General features: G+C 36.3%; 1 protein-coding gene across 2 annotated transcripts in view; it reads left to right on the top strand.

Moving 5' to 3' along the window:
- LOC124366973 overlaps positions 1-27090 on the top strand; it is a 615086-nt gene that overhangs the window by 571705 nt on the left and 16291 nt on the right. For both annotated transcript variants that reach the window (XM_046823610.1, XM_046823611.1), the window contains exon 4: positions 22830-24512. In XM_046823610.1, the coding sequence (XP_046679566.1) occupies positions 22830-24512 (1683 nt within the window). The remainder of the gene's footprint in view (positions 1-22829; positions 24513-27090) is intronic.

Below are 27090 nucleotides of genomic sequence, written 5' to 3' on the forward strand. Positions count from 1 at the left end.
GTATTGTAATAGGCTACCCTCACTAAGTCACATGGTAGGCTTTCACACCCCCTGAAGATTGTATCACCTTCTTTTACCCCTCATGGCCTTCAATAGAAGAGCATTGGCTGTGTAATTGTGTCAAGTCTTTGGAACGAACTTTGTGGCTTTATCAGTTGCGGCTTATTACTTTGTAGTTTATTTTCGTTTGAAGGCAATACTCGCTAACAATGGGGTGTAAACAATTCTTTATATTTGTACAATTTCTCATTTTTTTTTATTTTTCTTGATTTTAACATCAAATAAGACCAAGCTCGTGAGATCCTACATTTGTCTTTTAACACTGAAAATATTGTTTATTTTTTTATTTTTTATATAATTTCGTATGTATATAGGAGAAATACAAATTTTGTCGCTTATATCAGTATTTCATATTGATATGATTGTATTCAGACTGTGTATTCTGTTAATGAGAAAATAAATTGTTTCGTACTTTTTGTCACTACTGTTATACTTCATGTTTTATAGTAGTTTCAAAAGTAAAATTTTAGTATAATTGGTATTAATCTTTGTTTGAAGTATATTTTTAACGATGGAAAGAATTGTGAAGGAAGCAGGATTTTTTCTGGACATTTGCCATCGTTCAGTGAAACAAAAAAATCAATAACACTACGTTTCGAGATATGGAATCTGATCTTTTCTTCAGTAAATAACTAACCTAACACATAATTACAAACTAGGTAATTAATTATGTGTTAGATTAGTTATTTACCTGAAGAAGAGACCAGATTGCAGATCTCGAAACGTAGTGTTATTGATTTTTTTTATTTCACTGAACGATGGCAAATGTCCGGAAAAATACTTGGTATAGCTGCTTTTAAAAGGCGATAATATATCAGACTGTTTTCAAATATACAAGTTGTCTAACTTTCCTTAGGTACATGGTTACAAACATTTATTAAACAGGTAAATAAATTCCCCGAGTTCGTATTCGATAACCCGAGTAGGCCCACGGGACTAATTAATTACCAATATTATTAAGTTATATAGAAATCAATAAAACTACTGTTTCCTCGTAGTTGACCTTTGAGATCACGTATTATGTCCACACAAATTACGATCAGGAAGGCATCAATACGTTCTGTGTGAGACAGGATCTAAATGCGCTGTCAAAATTTGTATCAGGGATGTTCCTATCCTTCTGAAGGAAGAACTCGACAGCCAATTTCAGGGCTTGGAGTTGTAACCAAAGGATTCTTCTTCATCCCTCTTCCCCTCTATAGCTGTCTGTCTGTCTTCCGTCCAACTGATTGCTTCTATCAGCTCAACTGCCATCGGTTTATCAGCTCTGGATTCGTTCAATCGTGCACAATCAATTAATGTTTGTACTTCCTTTGCAAAAGGTCTGCTTCAGAATCCTCTATATAGAACATTTGTATTACTATAATTTCGATTTTACCATTGGGCTGAGGCAAAAGAAAACCTCAGCCCAAGTTTAATATGACTGTGGACTTTTTATTAATTTACTCCAGAGTATTTTCAAAGCGTTTGGTATTAAATAGATTTATATTAGGGCTTTCTCGAATACAAATAGAAGAAAGTTTTACAGATAAACTATCAAAAATGTCTATCTTGTAAGACCATGATGTGCTGTTCTCAAAGTATTATTATTACGTCACATATTTGGTATCTGTGAATATCTACTATAATTTTTTTCCATCCAAACCTAATAGGATGTAAATTTAAATTGTAATACTACTCCCAAAATAATCGATAGATTAAAATAATTAAGGGAAATAATATTTCCGCTGTGTACAACTGGCATCGGAATACCCCAGGGGTGGCCGCTAATGTGTTTGTATGGAGAATGGATTGGGAACTCCAATAATCGCGATAAAACCTGAACATTACGATGCAATTAGTGCGATATTGGTTTTCACATTGCAAAACCTGAGCTGATTTCAAACCCATTTGACCTTTAAACTAAATTAATTTTCACAAACCCTTAGTACCTGTACATGAATTGAGATCTAAATATTCCAGGAGCTGCATAGAGAAATAGGGAACACTAATTTTGCTCCGGAAGGGCTCAAATAGCCATCTAGTGAACGCTTCAATATTAAAACCCAACATGTTGCAGAGTTTATACACTACGGCTAATAGATTTCTGATCGGAGGGCGAGGGCTAAACAAAAACACCATCAGGATAGCTGTTGTATAATGTGTATCCAATAACCAAGCTGCTTCCATATTTACATAATCGCAGCTATTGAAAACCTTGCTTAAACTCTCTCATAAATCATGAGGCTTGTGAATTGAATTATAGATTTTCCATTCATTAGAGGTGTGTTATAGACCGGTTGTAACCCGCGACTTTGCCCTCGTTTCTCTACACATTGGCAGGCCGTCATTACCTTAATGGAATCCCAAGCATTTGTTTGATCAATGTTGTAATTTGGAGATTCGTCTCACCTTCAAACCTTTGGTCTAAGATAAAGGACAGAGGCCGGAGTCCTTAAGTGAAAGAGAAATATCGTTTCTAAGCGACCACCAACTTTGAGGTACCATAACTCTCTATACAGGGTGATTCAAAACTAAACGGCAATCTCTCGGGAGCTTATTCTATAGCTAAAAACAAGTAAAAAAGTTCATTTAACCATATGCCCCGGAAACGCTTCGTTAGCGAGTTACGCCTAGCGAAAGATTTCGCCCGGATTTCAGAACCCTTGGTGAAGTCAGGCCGTATAAAAATGGTAAAGGTAGTTACAAAAATACAAATACGATTGTTTTTTATGTTTTTATATCTGACAAATTTATTAAAATTCGTCCCAGAGCTGTAAATGCAATACTTTCAGAGATATCTTACGTAAAACACAAGAATTGGTGCAAAGAAAATAACACATTTTTGTGTTTAACGTAAGATTACTTCCATAAATGTTAAAATAAAGGTCATTTTTTTTCTTAACAGATTTGTAGAACATTTAATTCTGAAAAAGATTAATGTGAATTACTTAGGAAAAAAATTAATAATAGGTATTGAAATTTAGCTTTATTTAAAAATAAAACAGACGCACAAAAATGCATATTCTTATCTGCATAAAATATTAACTAATGTTTAGGTTGTGAGTAACAGCTGATCATTTATTCAACACTTTTTATCGTCATATTTTCTTTGCAAAGGTTGGCAATATCAGCTGATCAACAATTAAGTTCATGAAGTAATATTTGAATAACCTTTATGGAGGTTTTTGTATTGTGGCGTGTGTGAAGATTGTATTTTGTGAGATCCTGTGATTATTTGGAAATATTTTATACAAGTGTATAAAATATTTTTATTAATTATCTATTTTTAAAATATTTTATTAAATATTTTTATAAAAGTGTATGTAATTATCTTAGTAAATAATGGCAGATAAATGTAAATGGTATGTATTCGTTTGAAGAGTATACGGACATGATACTGATTTACGGCAAAGTTAACAAGAATGGTTTAGCTGCAGTTCAGGAATATCGTGATACTTTTCCACATCGAAGAACACCTGATCGCAAAAACATTTGAAGCTGTGGAGAGACGACTTAGAGAAACTGGTAGCTTTAAACCGAAGCGAATAGATATTGGTCGTCAACGTAGCGCAAGGAACTATAATAATGAACAAGCAATAATAAATGCTGTAGAATTATCACCAACCACAAGCACCAGACGATTATCACGTCAGTTAAAATATTTGCCAGTCAAGCGTATGGCGGACACTTCATGAAGCACAGTTGTACCCATTCCATATAACACGTGTTCAAGACTTATTACCGCAAGATCTTAATAAACGGAAGATGTTCTGCCGCTGGTTAAGAAGAAATTGTTTTACGACATCAGTATTTTCTTCGGCGTATTCTCGTTACTGATGAATCCTGTTTTACTAGAAATGGAAATTGTAAATTTTCGTAATACCCATACTTGGGCGTACGACAACCCACATGAAACTGCGACGAGGCAATTTTCAACATACATTTTCAGTCAACGTATGGCTTGGTGTTCTGGGTGATAATTTGATTGGTCCATTTTCCCTCCCTAATCGACTTAATGGAGTAGCGTACTTAAATTTTTTAAGAACAAACCTGCCTACCCTCTTGGAAGATATTCCTGTTCAAAACAGAATAAATGCATGGTTTATGCACGACGGAGCACCTCCCACATTTTTCTAATGATGTGAAAAACTATTTAAATGATACATACGGTAGACAATGGATTGGTCGAAATGGACCAGTAAAATGGCCACCACGTTCTCCTGACCTCACGCCAGCAGACTTTTTTCTTATGGGGTTGGATGAAGTCAATTGTTTATTCAAAACGGATTAACACCATAGAGGAGTTACGTAATCGCATTACAGAGGCGGCAGAAACTATCAAGAAATGCTCCAAACGTTATGAAACGCGCTAGAAAAGAGTGGATTCGTTCCGTGCGAAAACGTGCATTGCTAAACAACGGGAGGACACTTTGAGCAACTATTATAGGTGATTATTACAGTTTTATAAAGGTAAATACATTTTATGTTAATGTTCAGTCTAGAATAAATGATCAGCTGTTACTCACAACCTAAACATTAGTTAATATTTTATGCAGATAAGAATATGCATTTTTGTGCGTCTGTTTTATTTTTAAATAAAGCTAAATTTCAATACCTATTATTAATTTTTTTCCTAAGTAATTCACATGAATCTTTTCAGAATTAAATGTTCTACAAATCTGTTTAAGAAAAAAATGGCCTTTATTTAACATTTATGGAAGTAATCTTACGTTAAACACAAAAATGTTTTATTTCTTTGCACCAATTCTTGTGTTTTACGTAAGATATCTCTGAAAGTATTGCATTTACAGCTCTGGGACGAATTTTAATAAATTTGTCAGATATAAAAAACATAAAAAACAATCGTATTTGTATCTTTGTAACTACCTTTACCATTTTTATACGGCCTGACTTCACCAAGGGTTCTGAAATCCGGGCGAAATCTTTCGCTAGGCGTAACTCGCTAACGAAGCGTTTCCGGGCATATGGTTATATGAACTTTTTTACTTGTTTTTAGCTATAGAATAAGCTCCCGAGAGATTGCCGTTTAGTTTTGAATCACCCTGTATAGTAGAATATGGTGGTATTTCTGATATAGTGTCTGGTATATTTTGAAATCGCCAGTGGGCGGAACTTTGAAGGCGGAGACAATAGGCTTTAGTTCGTTTATTTTTTTCATTTGGGACGATAAGGTGAGAAAATTCCTCAAAGACCTTTACCCTTTCTTCCGGACTGATAGGAATTTAGTGGTGTCCGGATATACAAATATAAGTTTCTTTGCTAAAAATGCAGAGCGGATCCTAATGGCAAATTACTTAAAATTGTTGAGTCCTGGACTAGTGTAATGCAATAAATAATTGTACTTAAATTTGAGTTACTCAAATATTTTTAAATTTGTAATATAACAGAGTGTCTGAAAAGAGACGTACAACATATACTACACTTAAGAAGTTTTTCACTTTAAAACAATTACTATCCTGAATTCTTCTCATAAGCTGTTAAGAAAGTAAAAGGTTTTCCTTAAAAGCCAAAATTTATTTTGTTTATGGCTGCTATATTTTAACGATTCATTTTTAATTTATCGACACTTCAGAATTTTAGTAAACTGTGAATTATGTATATTACGAATCAGTTCGGCATGCGTAAAATTCTAGATTGAACTTTCAATTTACTGTACAGCCTTTGTTGCCAGTTAAGTTGTGTTTACCTACCTCATTTTTCAAGTGTCACTTTGTGTGGGGTTACGTTTAATTTAACTACTTCAGTACAATACTTAGCGAAGTTAGGCCCTCTCTAACACTTAAACCTGGGGGCTAACGGCTTAAAGGTGACTTCCGAACCACCACCAACGGCCGGGCAGGCGGAATGCTTGCAAGGACAGGATCGCTCAGCGGTCACTCATCCAAGCAGCAGCCACGATCGACGTTGCTTGATTCCGTTATCTCGCGATAACCGCCGTACCCGCTACACAGCGCCATTAGTCAGATAGCTTACATACAGTATCCAACCAACATAGAGTTTTGGAACCATTGCAATAATAACGGAAAATTATTCATGTTACTATAAATGGAAAATTCAAGATGTTTGTGATAAAATTATCTCTGTAAAAACTCTGAGTTACTGTTAATTCCTTGCTATTTATTTCTTTTCAGTTTGATTTCGGTACTAAAATAAATCCGGAAAACTGTGGTGAAAATCATACTGAGCAAAAAACGTACTTTGTTTTGGCTCCGTTTTTGTAAACTTAACTAGTAACCTGTCAAACATCCTCGTGAAGTAAATATAAAATAGTTTCCCGCCTGTAAAGTCAAATGCGCAATAGTTTGTTTTCCTCACTCAGCATTCATATCCCGAGTTTTTGTTCAGCCTTTGTCGGTGATGTTGTAATTAGCTTGGTTCGCTCCGGCGGCAACGCTCGCTGCTTTGTGTTTAGAGAGCGATATTTCAATGTCGTTTAAGGCAGCGGTTGGCTTTGACTTTGCAGTATGAAACGTTTATGATGTCAGGTTTGGGGTTAATTACGAGTTATGGTCTTAATTCGTATAAGGAACTTTTATTATTGACTGTAAGTGCTTTATTGTTTGCATTGTCTTCAAGAAACAACGGTACGAGAACAGAATTTAATTTCCAAAATAATGCGGGTTTTCTCTCTTTGGTCCGGAATGCGAGGAGCTTATTATTCTTCTTTTACTCAATTTTCCTAAGGGTTAAACATTAGGTTATGCTTCTTTCTTTTACCAAGTATTGTCAATCATAAACGTTCATTACATGATGATGTGTCAATCGAGATAAACTATAGCCTGCCTTGGAGTGTCACCTAAAGCCATTCATCCTTTTATAACTTACATTTCTTAAAAACTTATTTTAACTATATAAGGCCTTAAAACTTAGCTTATAAAAAATAAAAACCCCGAGAAAACGTGTAATCGTGTAATAACACCGATGGCAAAAAAATAATTGTGTTTCAAAAAGGCCGAAATTACTTTACGTTTAGCCAATATATGAGCTGTCACAAATTAATTAAGTACGAATACGTACGTACAAAATTACGTTTACCCATTACGTTTTGAACAATTGCCCAATTGCCAGTGCGTGCTGGTGGTCGTATCCGGTACATATACAGGGGTCCTGGAAAGTCTTGAAACGGTCTAATATCTGTTGTACTCGTAAATGTACAAACATAACTTTGTGCAGTGACAAAGGGCATAACATTGAACTTTTTGATGCGATCAGTAGCTCTCCACCACCTGTAGCGTTTTTAAAGCTACACCACCTCAGAGGGATGGCCTACGGGCAAGATTTTCCATCGACTCCTCGTAAGGAGAAAATCTTAAAAGGTGCCAAGGTTTTAAAAATATACTGTAAATTTGGCAGAAAATTCTGGAAGTTGCTGTGGATAATTTGTAGCTTCATCTGATATGGTTACATTAAAATTAAGCCATTATTGAACTTGATCAGTATTAAAACTTTCAAGCGTCACCATTATGTTTAGGATTAATCTTTTGAGGTCTAATTTGTGGCGTGACTTTTTAGATATGTTAGATTTTCCACCGAATCCTTAAGGGCCATCCCTCTAAGGTGGTGAAAAACTACTGATTGCATAAAACGTGTAATGCCCTATATCACTGAATAAATTTTATGTTTGTACGTTTACGAGTATAGAAGGTATTAGACCATTTCAATACATTTCAGCACCCTTGTATAACCCTACTAGGTGCAATTATACAAGTGACAGAATCTATCACACATTTAACATTCGGAAACTCGATAGTACAAAACATCCATCACATGTCTTATATTTTTCCACGTCTTGTCACATCAATTTATTTGCGTTTAGTTACTAAAAAGATTCTTTGTAAAATATGACAATTTATTCTTGTAATATTTAAAATGAGAGCTAATAATTCAAAAATTGTTTGGTTTGTGATGCACATGCTTTATTGACTTTGTAACCATTCTTAAGTATAAAATTAATTTAAGGATGGCTTTGGGCCAATGGACATTACAGAAAATCACTAGATTTAAGGTTACACGTTTTGAATTGCCCTTATGCAAAAGTGAAAAATTAAATTTTGAATGTGCTTGCTGTTGTTAACTGGGTTTGTTTTTACCAATGACGTACCTTTGTACCTGCGAGTGTATAGCAAAGTAAAGTAAAGATGTTTTATTTTACCAGGCGAAGTTAGGGCTAGGAAGCCCTCTCTAACACTTAACCTGGGGACTAACGGCTTAAAGGTGACTTCCCAACCACGACCAATGGCCGGGCAGGCGGGCTGCTTGCAAGGACAGGATCGCATAGCGATCACCCATCCAAGCAGCAGCCACGCTCGACGTTGTTTGATCCGGTTATCTTGCGATAACAGTTGTACCCGCTACACTGCGCCATTGGCAGTGTATGAGGAATTCAATTTTAACTATTCTCTTATGATCTTATATAATATTAGGTTTAATTTATTATTCTATATAAAATAATCTATACACTAAATAATCTTCATTTTTGTCTTCAAAAGTCAATCGGGATGGGCGAGCGACCGTGTTTTGTATTGTGTCCACAAATTTCAATCATAAATACTGCAATATTAGGCGAAATTAGGATCCACATAAAGTGTTTGCTTTGACAAACACATTATCACATTGATGGAATTGCAGTGTAGGAGATTTCAGCGCAATTAGTGTATCCAGCCACACACTGCCTACCCCTCCCAGAGCAAACACATCAGCGACCACCCCTGAGAGCTTCTGCTGCTGTTTGTCAACATCTATCCACTTGTACTCCACTCTTTTATTTACACTGCCCACCTACATAACCCTCTCTCAGCGCATAGGCTCACTGCAAAAAAACATAAATAATGTATTTGTATCTGTATTCTTCGTTATACTAGTATGCAGCGGCAATATGTTTGCTAATTTTAGAATATTTAAACTGTGATTACAAACTGTATTTATGTATTTATTTATTTAGTTTGCATGCGTAATACGAGTCCATCCGTAAAATGGTTATTTCTAACCAACTTTTATAAATGGTGTGTCTTTGGAAACAAAAATGTATTTAAAACCTTTTTTGAGTCGTATCGATGGTATTGATAAAAACAGTGGTATATTAGATATTTCATCAAACAATAATTAAATGGCCGCCATTTTGAAAATATTAAAAACTCATTTTAAGATTTGTTTTTATATAATATCTTCTGACATGGACCCTTTTACCAAGTTTTGTAACAATCGCAAATATAAAAACAAAGATACATATTTTAAATAAAAAAAAACAAAATGGCTTATATCTGATAAACTAAATCGAAATTTGAAACAGTTATTTTTCATTTTTAGCTTAGAATCACGCATATAATCTGAAAATGCATAGCCAGTCCAACCTTTTTGTTACGCCGTAGAGTGGGGTTTTTATAAAATTTAAAAGTGGTTTGAAACAGGTCGCTACTTTCCTTGCTTAGAAAAGAATGACTTTTTCAATGGTGGGTCCTAAGCACAGCATATATGCTGAAAATTTCAACTTCATAGTTAGAACTGTTTCTTAAAATGCATTGTGCAATATAAATATTTAAAACAGACGTATATACGGAAAAATAGGATATAAGACACTTTAAATATTTGTGGGAACTTTTTTCATCATAATTATTATTTTCTAAAGTTTGGTGGCCTATTCTAGAACTATGAAGTGTTATCTCTTAATTTAAGAATATAAATGGTAACTAAACTGGATACCAGACGTTAAATGCAAACACAGACATTTCCTTGTTGGTTAACCAACTCCAATTTGCGTAGCTTTACGGTGTTTTGTGGACGTAAATGAGTTTTCCACACAGCGATGCGATTTTTCACGCAACACCGACTACCTAAAGTGACCCACGGACACTAACAAGTTCAGTTCGATAAACTGGCGGTACTTGAAGTGATAGAGCAATCAGACAGACAGACAGACGGGCGGTGGGTGTTGCCTTTCATTGCCACTTCAAAGGGTTATGTGAACCGTGGACTCCAAGTGGTTTGAACACGGGTTCAAGCTTACTTTAACACTGCGTTGTTTCGTTGCCATTTTGTTGTTTGTAAATATCCTATGTTTTGGTTTAATATTGCACATAATATTCTCAAATACGGAGAGTTACAAAACTTAACCCTTTATGTAGGATTGGACCGTTAATTTAGAATTAATAAAATAATAAACTTTTCCACTTGTATTTTTTGTTGGTCTTTCATCCCCCTTCTTTTAAATCTAACTTTCAACTTTGGAAATTTTTGTCATTTTTGTTTATATAAAACGCTGTTATAATTATGTATATATATATATATATATATAAAATATAAAAAAATTAACTTATCAAAAACGAGAAATATATATATATAAAAAAGTTATCCAAATAATGAAATAGAAGTTATATTTTGAACATTTTGATACCAACGTTTTATGTATATATATAAACTTTTTTTATACATAGTTTTATATATATATATAACTATATATTTATATATATAACTATATATATATATATATATATATATGTGTGTGTGTGTGTGTGTGTGCGCGCGCGCGCTTGCGTGCGTGCGCTTGCGTGCGTGCGCTTGCGTGCGTGCGTGCGTGCGTGCGTGCGTGCGTGCGTGCGTGCGTGCGTGCGTGCGTGCGTGCGTGCGTGCGTGCGTGCGTGTGTTTATACATAGCGAAATAACGTTGGAATCAAAATGTCCAAAACACAACCTTTATTTAATTATTCGTAAACTTATTTCATAATATTTCCAGTTATTGAGCAATTACAGTTTCAACATTTTTGATAGACCTCAGGACCTCGTTTTGAAGTATAATACGATGTATTTCAGCAACGTTTTTCAATACGGGTCTTAATTAGACTAAACTGTTCGCAAAGTTTGGACTCTCTACCTTTATTCATGTAATTTATTAGATGTAATTTACCCCTAAATACACACAAACAGACTGGCAGACGGAAATTAAACTTATTTTGACCACACAAACCCAAATGGTGGAAATTGATCAATAATTTGTGGACACCTTGTGGACTTCGCTGACGCTCAGCCAATATGCATTATACACATTATTCATTTATCCTGCACTTCCCAAACTGTGCCACACCTTGTAACATTGTCAACGTCACAGTATTTCACTTGATCGGCTTTCACGCCTCTACAGATCCTATCTCTCCCTTCATCCAAGGCGGCCGGCCCTCGGCAAAAGGGCATTGGCTGTGTAATTGATCAGCCCCTGAAAGGTGATTTGGAGCTTTATCGTTCTTTCAGCTTGGGTGTAATACCAGGATTTACTTTCCATCACTTACAATCTCAGCTAGAACTATGTCTAATCGGATACTTGTTTCCTCTCAAAAATGCCGTTAAGAGTGTATCAGTAGATCATAAAGATAACAAGTAAAAATAAAGTATAGTAGTTTTATTTTACCTGGCGAAGCTAGGGCTAAGAGGCCCTAAAACACTTAACTTGGAGACCAACGGCTTAAAGGTGACTTCAGAACCACCACCAATAGCCGGGCAGGAGGGCTGCTTGTAAGGACAGGATCGCTCAGCGGCCACCCATTCGAGCAGCAGCCACGCTCGCCGTTATCTGTGTGTTATATAGAGATAGAGATAGTATATTTGTCTCATTATTGTCTTAAGTTCAAATTATTGTCTGATACGACAGCAGAGGTTAAACACATTAATTGTAGAAGTTTAGTGAATGTTAGCTTACGATCTTTTACCGAGCTAGTGGAAATTCTTAAGATTAGATTGGTCAACGTAGATCCAGTCAAGATTGCTCTTTGTTGCAGTTGTGGTAACTATCATTAATAAAAACAAAAGGAATGTGATCGAAATACTGAACAGATTTCAAAAGTTAACATTTCAAAATTCATAAAAATTGTTTTATACAAAATTACCACTTGTGTATTCATCTGCAAAATTTATATAAAAGTTACGTAAAATACTTTTGTTATCATATTTTTTTACTGTTATACATCAACTTCTGTGATTGTCTTGTTCGCAAAACATATTTCTTGATTTTCTTGTTTTAAAAATTGTAATCAGTTGAAAATTAATCGTAAAAATAAACTTGGCTACAGAGGTGCTGCCATCCATCGGATAAATTTCGTACCTTTTTTACGGTACCCCTAACAAGAATAATACGGCAATGTGTAAGGCTTGATTGGGAGAGATGTTATCTCAGAGTTTTGCCTATTTCCTGCTTCAGCTCCATCAATTGTGTTCATTTATTGTTATTTTCAAGTTGTGTGGCTAGAGAGTTTCGTCGAAGACTATCGGATTGGGTTTCAGGAATACCTTTGTTCGAGGACAAGCGACCATGGTACAAAGGTTAATTTGTACTTTTTCATACTGGAATGAAAAGTTTTCACTTTTACCCGTTCTGAGACCTAGCTTCAATGGTGGGCTCTGAAAATTGCCAGATTTTGGTGAAGTTGCTATACCAGCTCCTCATTGCGTTAACTTATTATTTATTAAGTTAACGCAATAACTTAATAAATAATTGAGTTATTTACAATTAATAATTACAAATAATAATTGGGGTTAGTTATTTGGCTCAAAGTTTCGTTTTTATGTCTGATATTAGTGCACGTAGAACTCGTAGGGGTGCATCTTTATTATCAATTCCAATTCATAGGACAGCCTTATATAATAAATCTTTCACTGTTTCCGCATGTCGATTGTGGAACGCTCTCCCAGACAACATCAGAAGTATTGACAAGAGCGATCGCTTTGGGGCGGAGGTTAGGGCCTTTCTGCTGCGGACTCGGCGGGAGTGACGGTTGGTGGTTCTTGTGGTCACACTTGGGGTAACTGTATGTAAGTTGCGTGGATGGGAAATGAATGCTGTTAGGATAGGATAGTTTTATTAGTTGCCTGTTGCATTAAGAGATTTTTGTTAGAGTTTAATCGACATGGTTTATTTTCATTATAATTGGTATATATACATTATTATGTTAAATCCAATATGTAAGTAACTATTAAAGTGATTTAGTTTACGTGTCACTTACAATGTATGATGATGTGTGTATAGGTATGATTATATTTTACTTTGTTTGTTTTGTTTGGAGGTTAAGTGGTAGAGAGGACTTTTAAGTCCTAACTTCGCCTCTGTAAATAAAGTAATTTTTCATTTCATTTCATTTCATTTCTTATTAATACAAAGTGAATATAAGCATGTTGATTTTTTATATCTTGTAATTAAGTCAGTGCTTTATTCATACAACAATTCTCTATCGCTAAACATATTTAACGTTTTTTTAACTAGTTTAATCCAAAAACAGAATATTTATATAAAGATAATTTCAAATGATCGTTCAGTTCCTGCTTATTGACAGATCTAATTTTAAATTTAATACATCATTTTTTTTATTTTGGAGGAAACATATTAAAATCCTCTTACTTCCATAAAGATGTATTGATCTTGTGAACATGTGTGTGAAACCATACACATTGCTGTATAAAACAACCCAACCCCAAAGACAAGACAAGACAAGAGATTTCTGTATGTGTGTGTGTATATATATATATATATACATTGCGGGAGTCATTAAGATTTAGCTGTGAAGGAGAAACAATAGAGAATCGGAGAATTAATTAATCTGCATGGAACATTATTTTAATCAAGTATAAAACATTTTTGAGAAATATGCATATCACTAACCATTTGCGCTGTTTCTTTTTTCCTATTGCCTTTCATTTTAAAGTTTAACACTTTGGGAAAGAAATATATGTATGGTAAACATTCTTCTCTCGGCGATGTTTTATCCTACATCCTCCACCAGGGACGCCCTAACCATTCATCACCAACTTCTGTGAGATAGTCTGGTCTCCGTGTGTAAGAGAGAGATGGATAACGTCGTGGGTTAGGACACGCCATGTGTCAGAGAGAGAGGGAGACACCCGGCTGGTAAACAATATCCACCCGTGGGGACCCCCAGTGTTATATTGCCCACTTTCTATAAAGGAACCCCAGGCTGAAGATTTAGTGTCGGTCTTTCTTTGATGACGGAAGGTGGAACGGAGGTACATTGAACTTTGTTATTGTTTATCCTAGAATCATGTTTATTGCTTCACATAAACGAACTGAAATAATAAGCAGGAATATTTTTGTTAATACAAATGTGGACAACGTAAATTCGTTCATTTTGCCTAAATTTCCTCCTGAATACATGAATATTTGAAGATTTATTTTTTGACCAGCCCAGTTTGATAGATAACAAGTTTTAAATTCCTAATAGAATCTCCTCCTTTCCCTTTTATACCTGTTTCTGTTTCAAGGCTAAAACCTAACTTACGGAAACCTTTTTTTACCCCAGAGATTTTAAAATAAATGTTTGATAAAGTTCGTAAAGTAAACATTTGGTTGAGAAAAACAATCATCCAATCTGTCGATGATAGGCCGTACAAGCGAAAGTAGAGAACGAAAATTTAACTAGAACTTAAATTTATAAATCTCAGTAAATTTTGAGAAGGATGATGAATACAAAAACTATCATTTTTACGAAATAAATAGATCTATAGAGATCACTATGTCGTGGTTTCCTGAAAGTTTAGAATCATTTCCTACAATATAATTCATGTATCTTTTACTGTGATAAAATGAAATGAAAATAGTATTAAGTAACGTAGCTATTGTGAGAAGGATAGATTCAATGCGAATGTTGAATATAAGTCCATTTCATCTTAGTGCAGCGTCTGACACCTGACGCTGTCACAGACTCGACTTCTAACACTGATATATGAACACCGACGGTCGAAATCCTTTATAAACATTTAATTTCCTTAATCTCTTAGCTTCTTGATAAGACTCTTTATGCGTCTTTATCCACAAGATCTATTTTAACGGAAAAGAAGTCCTGTTTCTGATGACTAACGAAACGTCTTTTCTCCACTCAAAACTTGTGCGCTGATAGAGAAAGCAGACGGAAGGGTTTATAGAGAAAGGATGAAACTTAATGTTGTGTCGCCAATGGGCCATCTTCCGAGTCATTACACCTGTGAAAAGTTTTTTATGTTTTAGTTGAATTGAGCATATGGTGTCTGCAAGCTATTTCGGGAAAGTAATTATTTATTAAGGAAGGATATACATGCATCCTAATAATATTAAAAATACGAAAGTGCATTTGTTTTGTTTTCACGCATAACTACTCAATTAATTGTACTGAACATATTTCTTGACCTGGAAGTAAAACATACGCAGAACGAAGTAAATTACAATGGCTATAATTATAAACTTTTTGAAGTATTTTCTTGGTCTTGACAACAAGGCAAACTCAACATTGGCGTCGGAAATATAATTCAGTCAAACCACAAGTGCTCATACAGATGCAAAACCTACGAAATTGTGTCAATACATTTAAGTAAAAAACACTAACTAATATAATACATTTTCCGAAATCATAATATAAATTCTTCAAAATCCTCTATGTTGCTGTCTAAATTTCACAATTGCTCCTAGAGAGGTCTCTCTGGTACCCACATGACTGGCGGGGCCCTCCAGACCCACGCCCCTCCCCCTTTATACTAAGCCCCCACCCTCTAAATGGCACCCTTAATCCACCCCTGATTTCATATCATACTAGACGACAAAGAATTCTGTCTAGTTTGCCCTGCAGCCATCCAGAGTAGACTATGAAAAGTTGTTCATCGATTGTGCACCTGAAGCTGCAATGAGAACACCTCACTCAGAGGTCTAGGGTTCAATTCTGGGTTTGGGTACGGCATTTTAACATGCAATAATATTATCTGAGCGTAGGTATGATACGAGTGACGGTTTTCAAACCAAAGCTTAGTTCCATCAAACACGTGTAAAACTCCAAACAGCTGAATTAACCCCTCATCCCCAAAACTAATACAAACATATTTATCACTGCAGTGGAATACAAGCAAGGAGCGTTTTATCCTGCATTAGCGACAATTCACCGCTAAGCAATGGAGTACGCGGGGTTTTTAGCTTAATCTCTTAAAAAACAAAAACCACGATCCCCCAACCGTGACTAAAAGCAAGGGAGAGTTTGCACATAAATCGGCATGTTTGTTCCCCTACCTCTCTCGACACCCCATCAATGGATCGGACAAAGACGGAATAATGGTGGAGGGAAGGGGAAGCGATTGTCAATGTGTGTGTTAGACAGAGAAGGAGCTAGGGCTCGGGGGAAGTGATGTGTGTAAAGTACAACCATTATGCCGGTTATGGGCTTTGACTTAGCCGTAACATAGTAGATCACCCCTACGTGATATGTATGCTGGTGGGAATCGTAGATTAGTAAAATTACAAAGATGTTTTCAGTAAAAACTACTTATTGCGTCATTACCAAAGTATGAAATTCTTTAAGATTTTAAGGTTATATCAGTTGGGCACCCAGAAATCTTCTCTAGGCTGTGTTTGAAAGACTGGAGAGTCGGTGGTATGGAAAACACCCTCATAGGATGTTCAGAGAGCCCTCCCCCGGGACATTTTTGAAATACTAAGTCCTAAAATCGTTATATATCCTACTTCTGAACCAGTAATATCAGCCTTCAAATAACCAATATAATAATAGCCTTCAAATAGTGTTTGGCTATTTAATATACGTAACTGTCTCTTAATTATAGTTTATAATATGCAGGCGCTTTGACAAATAATATTGTATAAGGAGTGTATAAAGTTTACAGTAAAAGCACTCAACTACCAATCTCCACGGAAGGCCTGTAAAGGGATAATTAAAATCTTTTGCATCGAATACTGTTTATACGAAGTGTATTTCACTAGAACATAATTTAAGCATAGCACTAACAATATATTGAATAAAATAGTTAAGTTTGAATAAAAATAATCAAGACCAAAGTTAAATCTAGATGTTTACTCTCGAATCAAACAGTTCAGGTATACAAGTTTGAAAGTTGATCACAAACTAACTTATAGAGGTACAATAAAAGGAGTTATTTTCAGATTTAGCTTGTTTATTTCTGTGTTTCCACATATCAATATGTTTGCTGACAATAACTTACAGTTGGTATATCGATAACAACGAAAAATACCAGTTTTTGGATATTTTCAACCAAGCTCCTGCTTTGCAAATTCATAGCTTGGAAACTTGTGATCTGATTAAGACCAAATTCTTATACAAGATAGATACACGTGTACTGTAAGTGTAATAATAACTACGTAAATTAACGAATAGTATGAGAAATTCCTGTTATTAAATTATGAAAGGATGACAGGATTTGGGGTATTTGTCATCGTTATCAAAACATATACCACAACGTTTCGAGGATTGGAATTTATCCTCTTCGACAGGTTGGGGAACACAAAGAAATTTGTTTAGTTTTTTTTTATAAAGTAAATTACCATATAACCTTAATCTTGACCTTATGGTACACAAAATTCGTGATTGGTCACATTATGGAGCTTAGTCATTATCTAGAGCGTGTAATTTTGTAAATAACTAATTAAAACGTTTCATTTTCAACAAATATTAAACTGAGCCAGTTTTGTTCATTCATAATAACCGGTAACTATTTGTTTTAACGCGCTATCCCTACACAATTTTGTTCTTTTATTTAGTAGCAATTCTTTAGATGTAAAAATCGGTCTATTATTGTATCACACATCAGTTCTTATCTGGGACGTTGGATTATTTTAGTTCTGTGATGTAAATGTTTTTGGGGATATTTTTATGAAAATAGAGAAACATCATCAACATAGTATGACCAAACTCTGGGTCGTTGTGTTGTTTTAATATTTTTAACATTAAATTAAAATGTGTACTAACAAAAAACGTTTGAAAATTGCCACAAAATCTATTGCGTGGATTCCAGTACAAAGTAATTTCCTTTGAATCGTGTATTCTCCTCAGCAGATATAGAGAAAAGTTTCGCCAGTCATAGAGCGTTGTGTAACTGTAGGCTAGAGCAGAGGATGCAGCAATAACAGTAGAGGAGATTGTTACAGGCATCTGCTTGTTTGTTTCTCCTTTGGAGACGTTCTGTGACTCGGAAATTAGCTGCGTTATTAAAACAGTTCCCTTGTCTAGACTTTCTTAATGGTTTTTCTCTAGTTTGCTGAGCGTAAGCGAAGCCTGTCACTCTTGGGGCTGGAAAAATGTATTTCTGTCTGTCATACCGCACAATATCTCGAAAACGAACCGACCTATAAACTTTTTGCATGAAATTAATTTATATATATTAGTACCACTGAATTTGATGATGGTGCATATGATATTCGCTGAGCGTTGACAAATATTTTTAAATTGTTCCTATGGGGAACCAAGATCTCAACAGGAAATTAAAGGAATAAATACATTTGTAAACACAATGAGCACAATCGTGTGAGATTTTAACATACTCATAGAGTAAAGAGATAACAAATAATGGAGTGGAAAGTTCAAAGTCGGCGACAAAATTGGATTTTAGAGCACTCGCGTTGTAATACCCTCTCTAGGTCACCTAACTTTTACATTTTGCATGAATCTCCATTCCTACATAGAAAAGAATGAGTTCTATGTTCTATGGTGCATGACCCACTATGAATTTGGCTGAGCATCTTGGAAGGCTGACACAATTTATATTTTGTCTGCCGGGGCGGGGGGATGTAAATATTTCTTTTCTATATGATTGTCTGTCTGCCTGTTTGTATATCCACCGGACATGTCAAGAATGGAAGCAATAGGTTTCAAATCGCGAGCAACCTCTGCGACCTTAGAAGAAGTAGGCCTAATATTGTTACTTGAAATAATTTAGACACTAGTTCGACTGATCAGGTCTTATCAAGTTTAACATCGGGTATTCTATTTGTGTTTTTTTCTATTACAGAGTAGTTACAACACAACTACTTATAAATATTAATAAATGTAAATAATACATATCATATCCAATTCATTTATTTTTCGTGCGAGGCCTTTCAAAACCGAACAATTACTTGTGTATTTTAATTTTAAGCTGTATACATTGATCGTAATAGTTAACGAAGCTTGTTATTTATTAAGTACTAGCTGTTTCCACGGCTTCGCACGCTTATCGTATAAGCTTTGCCCGTGTATGAGCCCTTCTGGTTCAATTGGTGACTTATATTTCCATACCGATGTAGAGTTTACCTTGTTGCCACGATCAAGAAAATATGTCAAAAGTGTATGTTTATAGCCACTGTACACGCACATGTACTTTATTATAAAGTGGTCTAACACTCAAGGTTTAAGTTCAACCAGAAATTTATTTTAAAGACAAATATAAATCATAACTTAGCGCCTTCAAATAGTGTTTGGCTATTTAATATATCTAACTGTCTTGTAATTGCAGTTTATAATGTGTAGGCGCTTGGATAACTTTTATATTTTGCAGCGCCGCCTGGTGGTGAGTTACATCAGTGGGCATACCATATAAACCTTCTACGTGGAAAAATACGTATATAGATACTAATTATCATAATGGTTGCTCAAATAGTTTCTGAGTCTATGAAGGACATACAGACAATAATATTCATTTACATATGTATAGATTGAAATATTTTCTAGTGAAATTCGAAGCTTTTGATGACATCTATTTCGCCTTATTCAGTATTAACAGAGACACAATCAGTAGTCGGTCAGTACTACACAGTAGGACCTACAATCAGTCAGTAGGAACTCCCAGGTGACAAGGCCCTGTGTATTACACAGGGGTTGGCTGTAGGGGGAGGGGTGCATTGCTGCCACCCCTAGGGACGTGTGTTAGCATTACCATTATGTACTGTAGGAGACGACAGTTACAGTGTACACGCTGAAACCTATTATAACACTGTGCCTTTTGTGATTGTTAGTTCTTACAACTTTAACGGTTGAGGTCCAGGGATCGTATTTTTTCAGAGTTCTTGATTTACCTCTATAACAGAATTTATTGCTTGGTTGGCCTCGGTTCGCGGATTATTTTCTGTGGTGCTATTCTGTATGCATTACAAAAACTCAAGTTGTTCGGTATTTCGAATCTTATCATTGTGTTATTTAAATATCCTGCGCATTTTACCATCGTAACAGGATGTAAGAACGATAGGCCAATTTTTGACATTCGTCATTTTTACTTTGATCTAAATTCTCCACAATCTGATAACCAGCTTTCGTAGTTTGTCTCTAAAGTAAATCTGTGTTGTATTGTACCAACTCTCCTGTACTAACATCATAGGTGACTGCTGTGCAGCTAACAAACTTCCCCTTCAATGCGGATAAAGTTCTTGATCCTCCACTTAGTATCACACAAAGGAAAGAGGAAGTAACGTCTTTGAAATTCTTGGTAGTACATATCCAATCAAACTGAAGTTGTTCAGTCATGTTGACAGTGTTGCTGCACGAATTTCAAGAGGGTCTGTTTATCCTAAGAACTTCAAAGGACAGTGTGATGATTGAGGTCCTTCTCACATACTATGCTTATGTGCATAGCCACCTCACACACGGCATCCAATTGTGGGGTAATTTTTAATATGTTATAAAGCTTTTTGTGCTGGAGAAGACAGCACTTAGAAAAATTAGTGGTTCAAATATTAATTGCTCACTGTAGACCACTATTTAAAAGGTTCAATGTGCTTACCTTGCCCTCAATCGATGTACTGTATGCTGTACGTTTTGTTAAACATATCCTTAGCGACTTTCTTAATTTTACCTATGTCCATAGAATTACTTTTTTAATCATGTAAAAAGAATAGATTTAACCTAGCAAACGATTGATGTACGTATAGCAACACACAATAAAACAATAGTTTTAAATGTCAGGAAGTGAAACTATTCATTAAAATACTGCGATAACAAGACCTTTGCTCAGATTTTAAAAGACAATAGAGAGCATTTTAATTAATGCATGTCTGTACAAAGCACAAGAATTTAATGATGTGTGCTTTGGACTTTTACTGTGTTAATCTTATATGTTCAGCCATCTGACTATGTCATTTATTTATCAAATGCTACGACAGTAAATTATTGATTGATTAATGTTTTTATAATGTTATTTTCTTTGCACTCTAGCTATTTTTATCGAGATCGCAGAATTGATTAATTCAACCGAACGTCTGGAGTGAATGATGATGAGATTGGGCGTTCGAATGTCTATTAGGTCTGCGTATTTGTTTCCTACCTGTATATACCAAACGATCACTAATCCCGTTTGGTTTCCTCGTTGTCATTACTCCCGAAAATTGTAAACTTGTGTTATTTTCAACTTCCTATTGTCAAATTATTAAAAATCTGGCAGCCTGTGGGTCATATTGGTCGTTGGTTGATACAGCCCTACCTCTTCAACTCACTTGCACAGACGGATATGTATTATTGGCAGGCACTTGTACAGACGGGTATGTATTATTGGCAGTCACTTGTACAGACGGATATGCATTCTTGGCAGTCACTTGCACAGACGGATATGTATTATTGGCAGTCACTTGTACAGACGGATATGTATTATTGGCAGTCACTTGTACAGACGGGTATTGCATTCATTGGCATTGGCAGCCACTTGTACAGACGGATATATATATATATATATATATATATATATATATATATATATATATATATATATATATATAGATATATATATATATATTGACGGTATATATATATTATTGGCAGTTTCAGTAATATCACTTAACTGAAGATGGTTCTCAATAGCGAGCCCAAAATATTTCAAAAATTTAATTGTTTGAGCAATATGAACCGAAAATACAGATCGTAAGGCTGAAGAATAAAAATGTGTATTTCAACGATTGTGCTTTTAAACCCGGCATTGACTATTGTGTTTGGTGTTAAATTATAAAAAACCGTTTCTCTCTCCTTTCCCCGATTTACTAAGCATAACCCGCCACCCTCTTCGCCTAAACCCTGCCAATTACAGCCGTACTGATCTCTACTCAAGCCGTGGGAGTCACCGCTGCTGCAGCGCCTTTGTGCCGCAGGCTATGTGACAATGGGGGATAAATCTCGAGGTATTCAGAGCTCAGCCTCCCTCACCAGGAGATCCATCACCGCCCCGGGGCACTGCCCCCAGCCACCCGCCCTGGAGACTTCGAATAGCACCCTGGCTGTATAATAGCCTTCGTGAAATATTACTTAAGTTTTTATTCGAGAGTTTTAAGTAGGGAAAGCGGCTATGAATTTTATTTTAAAGGTTGTTTTATATGTCTAAGAATGGCTGTGGTGTCCTTAGTTGGGATACTCAAGTCATACAAAAACTAATTTAGCTAAAACAACCCTATGTGTACCTCAGCTAATTTCTAGAAAAGTACAGTAACAGACCACAGCACAATGAATCCCCTTCATTGGCGACAATCATTGTTTCATGACTAAACTTTAAACCTTAAACCAATCACCTTTACTTCTAGTCAAGAAATTGGTTCACATGAATTTGTATTTTATTTGAACGACCAAATATGAGGAAAAATTGTTTAAATATAAAACATTATACCTTTATCCGAATAATGAGTAAAATACGAAGAGAACCGGTTACAATTTAAATTTTAGAAATAACTAAGTTTAAACTATCTTAGGTTTGTAGTTTGTAAAGTTGTTTTATTCTTTTAATATCCAATGGCAATCAAGATACTATAATTTGATTGTAAAATACGTGTATTTAGCACGAACAAAGATATATACTTTTTACTAAGTTCTAACCACTCTTCGGCTCTCCTGGTTTCAGAAGACTTATGTAGATTCCATGCAACGGCTAGTGCAAGCCTTCACTCTTGGGTGTCATACAACATGGGGTTAGGTTTGCAATGAACAAAAGGATTTTTCTAATTGTATAATGATTGTACATTTTTAAAAGTCCTCCAGCAACTCTCTCGCCTGTTGCAGACTCTTCGACCCCTGAGCGAGCCGAGGGGGAAGATGACGGCGTGTACGAGCACGTGGGGGCGCCCCGCCTAGACACCCCCACCCCTCGCCACACCCCTTACTACTACGGCGACCTCCACCCGCCCGCCCCCGTCCCGGCCCCCGCCAGCCCCGATGGCCCCATGCCCCCCGACGAGATGAGCCGCCAGCGCAACTTCTACGAGACGGCGTTCGACTCTCGCATCAGCAAGTCCGACGACGACCTGGATGTCGACGTGGTGATCAACAAGTCGATCCTGCCGGGCGGAAAATTTCCGCTGCCCGTGGGTCCCGGACCGTCCGCGGCCGTCCCCGACCGGAGGAAGGTGATCTTGGCACGGCAGGAGCTGGTGAAGAGGAAGCCTCGCAGTGTCCACATCCGGAGGGACCAATCCGTGGACAGTCTTCGCTCCAGAGACCAATCCGTGGACAGTCTGACTCGGGACTTGGATCGGGTAGAACTCCACGAACCTCCTCTTCCTCTGAGGGGATTCGCCCCTCCTACGCCTCCGTCTAGTGCTCCCCTCCCTACGAAGTTCCCCTCCTCACACTCCATGGCGAGTGTCCACAGCGCCCCGAACTTACCGGGGGCTCGCCTGAAGGACGCGAGACTGCCCATCAAATCCGTTCGGTGCAGAATAGAAGACGCGAGAGTTCTAGAAGGTCGGCCGAGGAGTTTCACGAGTGACGGGACCGGTGGAGACAAAGAAGACGTCAGGTACAGCAGACCTAAGAGTCTGTTTTGCCCCGAACAGAACATAGCTGAGATCAAGAGCAGGCCGGAGACGAGGGCGGAGTCTTCCACAGCGTTCCTCACGACGGCCCAGGTCCTGGAGATCAAGGGGAGGCCGAGGAGGGTGCGAGTGAAGTACTCGAGCACGGAGAGCATGGCTACCAGTAGCAGTGGAGGGAGTCTAGAGTCCATCCGGAGCAGCACTAGTGAAGGTAACCGGAGCACTTCCAGTTCCGAGAGCCACCGTAGCAGCTCTCTAAGCTCTCACAGCAGCGACTCCGCCGGGAGCACAGGCTACCACAACCCGGTCACAAGCGCCCCTCTGGGCGCCCGCTTCTTCCACCAGACCAAGCTACATATCCTCTCGCCCATTTCGGACAAATCTTCGCAAGAGCCCGGATCGGAAACGTCTGAAAACAACAAAAACAACAACTCCCAGAGGGCGTCGCCCGAGGAGAACACTCTGGCTTCCACCACTCCGATGGCGGAGCAGACCGTCTGGGCGGCAGAAAACCCCACAGTCCAGCTGCAGAAACCGAAAAGAAGGACTCCGCAAAATAAAAATCTCATCAACTTGGGAATAGGTCAGAGTTCAGGGGATTCGGAAACCCACCAAGGCTCCGATAGTGGTATCTCTATCGAGTCTCGGTGTGGAGTCGGTGGAACCCTCAACCAGAACGTTACCGTAGACCTGAACGACCTTCCGTTCGACATGCCTAAGCTCCGGAGAAGAAGACTTCTTCAGCAGCCTGTCGCCTCCGTCCAAGACACCTCGGGCTCCGCCACTTCCGTGGACCTCAGAGATCTCCCGTTCGACATGCCCAAGCTGAGACGTCGTCTGCGGGGAACGCCTCCCAGCACGGAGTCGAGCGGGGTCTCGCAGGCCTCGTCTAGTCACAGTGTACAGGAGGTCGCTCCAAGACCCACGTCCGGTGAGTACTTGAGGACATTTGAATTTTATAAGAAAATTCTTAGAATAAGACAGATTTGACAATTGAAATAGATAATAGAAGTAGATTTTATTGGTAGTTTAAGAATGTATTAGGCTTGTTAAAACATTTCCCTTATTGACACAAATGCTAGCAACTAGGTTGTTGGGTAACATTATCTAAATTGTTAGTAACTAGGTTATTGAATGACATTATTTAATTTGCTAGTAACTAGGTTGTTAGATAACATTATTTAAACTGCTAGTGACTAGGTTGTGGGATAGCATTATCAAAAATGCTAGTAACTAGGTTGTTAGATAACATTACCTAAATTGTTAGCAACTAGGCTGTTTGGTAACGTTATCTAAATGCTAGTAACTAGGTTGATAGATAACATTATCGTAATTGCTAGTAACTATGTTTCTTAGATAACATTATCTAAATGCTAGTAACTTGGTTGTTAGATAACATTATCTAATTCCTAGTAACTAATTGTTGGATAACATTATCTTAATTGCTAGTAACTAGTTTCTTAGATAACATTATCTAAAATGCTAGTAACTAATTGTTGGATAACATTATCTAAATTGCTAGCAGCTTGGTTGTTGAGTAACTTTATGTAAATTGCTAGTAACTAGATTGTTGAATAACATTATTTAATTGCTTATAACTATGTTTCTGGATAGCATTATCTAAATTCTTAGTAACTAGTTTGTTGGATAACATTATCTAAAATGCTAGTAACTAGTTTCTTAGATAACATTATCTAAATGCTAGTAACTAGATTGTTGAACAACATTAGTTAATTGCTTATAACTATGTTTCTGGATAGCATTATCTAAATTGCTAGTAACTAGTTTGTTGGATAACATTATCAAAATTGCTAGTAGCTTGGTTGTTGAGTAACTTTATCTAAATTGCTAGTAACTAGATTGTTGAATAACATTATTTAATTGCTTATAACTATGTTTCTAGATAGCATTATCTAAATTCTTAGTAACTAATTGTTGGATAACATTATCTAAAATGCTAGTAACTAATTGTTGGATAACATTATCTTAATTGCTAGTAACTAGTTTCTTAGATAACATTATCTAAATGCTAGTAACTAGTTTGTTGGATAACATTATCTAAAATGCTAGTAACTAGTTTCTTAGATAACATTATCTAAAATGCTAGTAACTAGTTTCTTAGATAACATTATCTAAAATGCTAGTAACTAGTTTCTTAGATAACATTATCTAAATGCTAGTAACTAGTTTCTTAGATAACATTATCTAAATGCTAGTAACTAGTTTCTTAGATAACATTATCTAAATTCTTAGTAACTAGTTTGTTGGATAACATTATCTAAATTGCTAGCAGCTTGGTTGTTGAGTAACTTTATCTAAATTGATAGTAACTAGATTGTTGAATAACATTATTTAATTGCTTATAACTATGTTTCTGGATAGCATTATCTAAATTCTTAGAAACTAGTTTGTTGGATAACATTATCTAAATTGCTAGCAGCTGGGTTGTTGAGTAACTTTATCTAAATTGCTAGTAACTAGATTGTTGAACAACATTATTTAATTGCTTATAACTATGTTTCTGGATAGCATTATCTAAATTGCTAGTAACTAGTTTGTTGGATAACATTATCTAAATTACTAGCAGCTTGGTTGTTGAGTAACTTTATCTAAATTGCTAGTAACTAGATTGTTGAATAACATTATTTAATTGATTATAACTATGTTTCTGGATAGCATTATCTAAATTCTTAGTAACTAGGTTGTTGGATAACTTTGTCTTATAAATAACCCGTGCATTTGGTATCTTCCTTGTATTTTTCATCGCCCAACTATTTCATTTTCGACTATTGTTTGCCATATCTTTTACATGTAAGTTTCAATCCAACAATGCAGTACATATTAGGCTACAATCGAGAGACTTTTTGTCTCGGTTATTTTTAGGCCTACATGAGAATTTAAACATTTCAGATCATGTCTACTTTAATTTTCATTACGGAAAATAGTTTCTCTACAGTGATGCCTAAACATCCGAAGCTAATAGATTCAAGTATTATACACAAGAATAAAAAAGTATTGAAATTGCATTTTAAATCGCAATTCATCGTAAAAATGTAGGGTTTTTCATAAAAAAAATTAAAGTTGCAAAATAGTGGTTTAAAAAAAAGTAAGAACGTTCCCATTTTTAAGTTTTTTGTCAGACTTACAGTAAAAAGATAATCTATACAATCCACGTTATACAAATCACCCTGTATAAAGGAAGTACTATATTTCATTGAATATTCTATTATTTATTCACGTATGCAGTTATGACTGTGGTGGATAACGTGTAAGAACAACTCCCCCCCCCAATTTGGCCGTAATCGCCCCAGCGGTGCCTCTGTGGACAATATTTGTCCACATGTATACTGACTGCCTCGAGACGACATTCAATTACACGAAGCTTGATCTCCATTGCCGGCGCAAGATTTCCCTCCGGGTCCCACATCCCGGGGAAACGAGTGATTTAAAACTGCTTATGTCAACCGACACAGCCGTTCCTCCTCTTTTCGTTGCGGAAACCACTTTGA

The sequence above is a fragment of the Homalodisca vitripennis genome, chromosome 7, assembly GCF_021130785.1.
Source record: "Homalodisca vitripennis isolate AUS2020 chromosome 7, UT_GWSS_2.1, whole genome shotgun sequence".
NCBI lineage: Eukaryota > Metazoa > Arthropoda > Insecta > Hemiptera > Cicadellidae > Homalodisca > Homalodisca vitripennis.